General features: G+C 50.3%; 1 protein-coding gene across 1 annotated transcript; it reads left to right on the top strand.

The window, feature by feature from the left end:
• Window positions 1–557: 557 nt before the first annotated feature.
• On the top strand, window positions 558–2,373 carry LOC147974531 (uncharacterized). The gene is made up of 3 exons (XM_087520073.1): window positions 558–1,736; window positions 2,144–2,199; window positions 2,298–2,373. The coding sequence occupies exons 1-3, from the start codon at window positions 558–560 to the stop codon at window positions 2,371–2,373; spliced, it is 1,311 nt and encodes a 436-aa protein (XP_087376199.1).
• Window positions 2,374–2,842: the final 469 nt, after the last annotated feature.

The following is a 2,842-nucleotide window of genomic DNA, read 5'->3' as shown; positions in this document are numbered from 1 at the left end:
GACGGAGCCCTCTCGACAGAGCATAAATGTGTAGCTAACATGAGAAACAACCAGCTGTAGGGCGAGACACAGCTAAGTGATCAGACTGCTTCCGTCGGCTCCGTCGCCGAGGCATCTTCATGGTCAACGGCATCGGCACCACCATGGCTGACGAGGGCGTCCTTGTCAGGAGCCTATTGTGTACATGGTCTTGCAACCTTCTGCCATTACATGGGCCGGCCCATCTGTGAACCACCCAGCGCTACAGACTACAAATGCCTGGGAGGAGGAAAGGAGCAAAGTATCCGGGCCTGGATCACGACAACGGCGGCTTCCCTGGCACCCTCTACCTTTCTTCCTCCTCCCTCCCTCTTCCTCCTTGTTCTCTGAACTCTAGCAATTCCTCTTGTATCAAGCTTGTAATTCGAATTCATGATTGAGAAAAGTGAATCGATAGCTGGTACCTAACATCGTGGCATCAGAGCCTCCTACCACCCTTCCAATTCGCCACAAATCCTCCTAAGTCCGTCCAATTTTTGCTCAATTTTTTTCTCAGTTCATCAATTCCTTCCACCACCATGCATCCGGAGCTAAAGGCCTACCTGGACGATTACCACGCGCGGACCATAGCGCGCTACAACACCGTGGACAAGCAGTACGAGCTGATGTTGAAGATCCTCACGGGCGCCTCGACCCCGCAGCTGGCGTGCCCCATGGGCAAGGCAGCCAATGGCGGCCTCACCGATGATGCCAGAGCCCCGACGGTCGTCCCCGACGTCTTCTCCACCACCACCCAGGCCCAGGAGACCCCCGCGGTCGTCCATGACGCAGCCCCGGCCTGCATCGCAATGGTGCCCATCACCTGTTCGATGGATTGCTCGACCCAGGTCGACGCCATCACTAGTGTCGATGAGGTCCAGGACATCGTCACCACCGTCTACCCCGAGCGCGCGGTCACCCTCAACCACAAGGAGGTCGTGGAGCTCATCGCAGTGCAGACACCGCCCTCCACCGCCATCAACACCTCATCCTTCACTGAGGTCATCTCCAACGCGGGAACCACCACCAACGTCGACCTCAAGACCAGCGCACGGGAGCTGGGCGACTCGCCACTTCCCTCCATCCACACGTCCACCCAAGTTGTGAGCGAGGCGGACCACATCGTCGTTCTCCTTGTTCCCAGCAACTTGGCTGCACCAACGCCATCCAAGTGCTTGGTAGAATGCCCCGCCTATGTGGGCAACTGGGTGAAGCCTCTGACCACCACCATCGACAGCACCGACAAGACACATGACACTGCCATCGCTGAGAGTCTGCGCCCGCCTTCCTTCGAACATCAACCATGGCCCCCGCCTATACAAGTACAGTTCAATCGCATGGGATCCCTCTTTAGGCCTAGCCCGTGGCCGTCGTTCCGACCTCATGTTCACCGAGAGGGCCCTGGTAATGGAACCGATGCAGACAGTAGCGGTACAGATCCTACAAAGACTGTTTTCTTGCATAAAGCCTCGCTGAACCATGATGAGAAGGAAGATGCATCATGTACACATGGAATCATGTGTGCGCCATCTCAAGTATTTCCAACAGAACTTGTCCCAGTGCGTGTTTCTCAGGAGATCAATGCACTCAGCTCCTATGTTGAAGAAAAGGAACAAATTCAAGATGCTAGCGCGATGGAGATGACTGCAGTACTTCATGCAGATTATGTTGAAGAGGATAAACTGACTGAGGATACTAGTTCAGCGGAAGTGAAAACAGTACAAAGCAAAGAAAAAATTCATGCAAAAGGTCAGCCTGAAGATGATAGTCCAATATCATGTGAAGCTGGTCGTTCCGGTTGGGATTTGGCATTCCTCAAATTAATTGCTGATCACGCTATACAAATCAAATTCAAGGAGAGCATGTACATATCATGCCCATGGTCATTGTTTGATTGCTTTCATGAAGGCTCGCAACGGAGGTACACATGGCCGAAAATTCCTTATGTGTTGCATCATTTTGCTAGTACTCCGAATTCGCTGACAAAATCCTTGAGATGTCACAAAAGTATGCACCTGAAACTACTATGTTCATCATCTTCAAGCAATTGCCAAGCAGTGCATCTATGGCCAAAGCTGCCGGAAGTGGAATTTCAGTCTGGTGCTCCTGGTTCTAGTGATCCCAGTCTCATGAGAAAATCCTGGTGGTGCTTGCAAAGTGCACGTCAGAAACCATGTTCAGGTACATATCACCAACCACATGAAGTTTCAGAGTTTAGTGTTCGGCTAGTTAGGTTGTAATTCAAAGATGTGGGTTTCCCTCTTGTTTCTTATTGTCAGTCGAATTCCATGGAAAAATCTTTCTGTTGTTTGCCGGGTGCGAAGTTGCAGTCTGAACGCCCTCCGGATCGCGTAATAGCAGATGTTAATCTGTCTAAACAAGCAAGTTTCAGTCTAGCAGTGGTACAGGAAAGATATTGCATTGGAACCCTTCTTGCACACGCAGGTTATCTTACCTATTTCAGGCCAGCAACTATTTCTAGGGAGGCAGAAAACTACAAAGGCATACAATCTTATCCAGACTATATAGTGCACTCACAGCGAGGGATTTGGTTGCTTCTGATTGATCTTGAGCAATGCATTGAGACAATTTCTTATGGAATAAAACCAGGGCTGCACCCTTTATGCGTGAGTGCTAGCAGCACATTGATGGTGTTGCGGCTTGAGTGGCCATTCATTCCATGTACATATATTCTAGTGGCAAACCTTCAAGCATATCCGAATTCTTGTGAAGTCAATACCTCTCGGGATTACAATCATCAGCATTCCTTTGTTCACTTTGGAAATTTATGGCCTACTGAAAGTGGAGAAGAGATATTGGATCA

Source organism: Triticum urartu, chromosome 4A (genome assembly GCF_056163025.1).
Source record: "Triticum urartu cultivar PI428250 chromosome 4A, HENAU_Tu73, whole genome shotgun sequence".
Classification (NCBI taxonomy): domain Eukaryota; kingdom Viridiplantae; phylum Streptophyta; class Magnoliopsida; order Poales; family Poaceae; genus Triticum; species Triticum urartu.
The sequence above is the reverse complement of the archived record's forward strand: the minus strand, read 5'-3'. Positions and strand labels throughout refer to the sequence as shown.

Bases quoted from the DNA above. Each gene is read 5' to 3' on its own strand.
- LOC147974531 (XM_087520073.1), top strand. From the start codon at position 558: ATGCATCCGGAGCTAAAGGCCTACCTGGACGATTACCACGCGCGGACC. The intron at 1,737-2,143 runs GTACAAAGCAAA...TAGTGATCCCAG, and splicing joins GTTCAGCGGAAGTGAAAACA to TCTCATGAGAAAATCCTGGT. The intron at 2,200-2,297 runs GTACATATCACC...TCTTATTGTCAG, and splicing joins ACGTCAGAAACCATGTTCAG to TCGAATTCCATGGAAAAATC.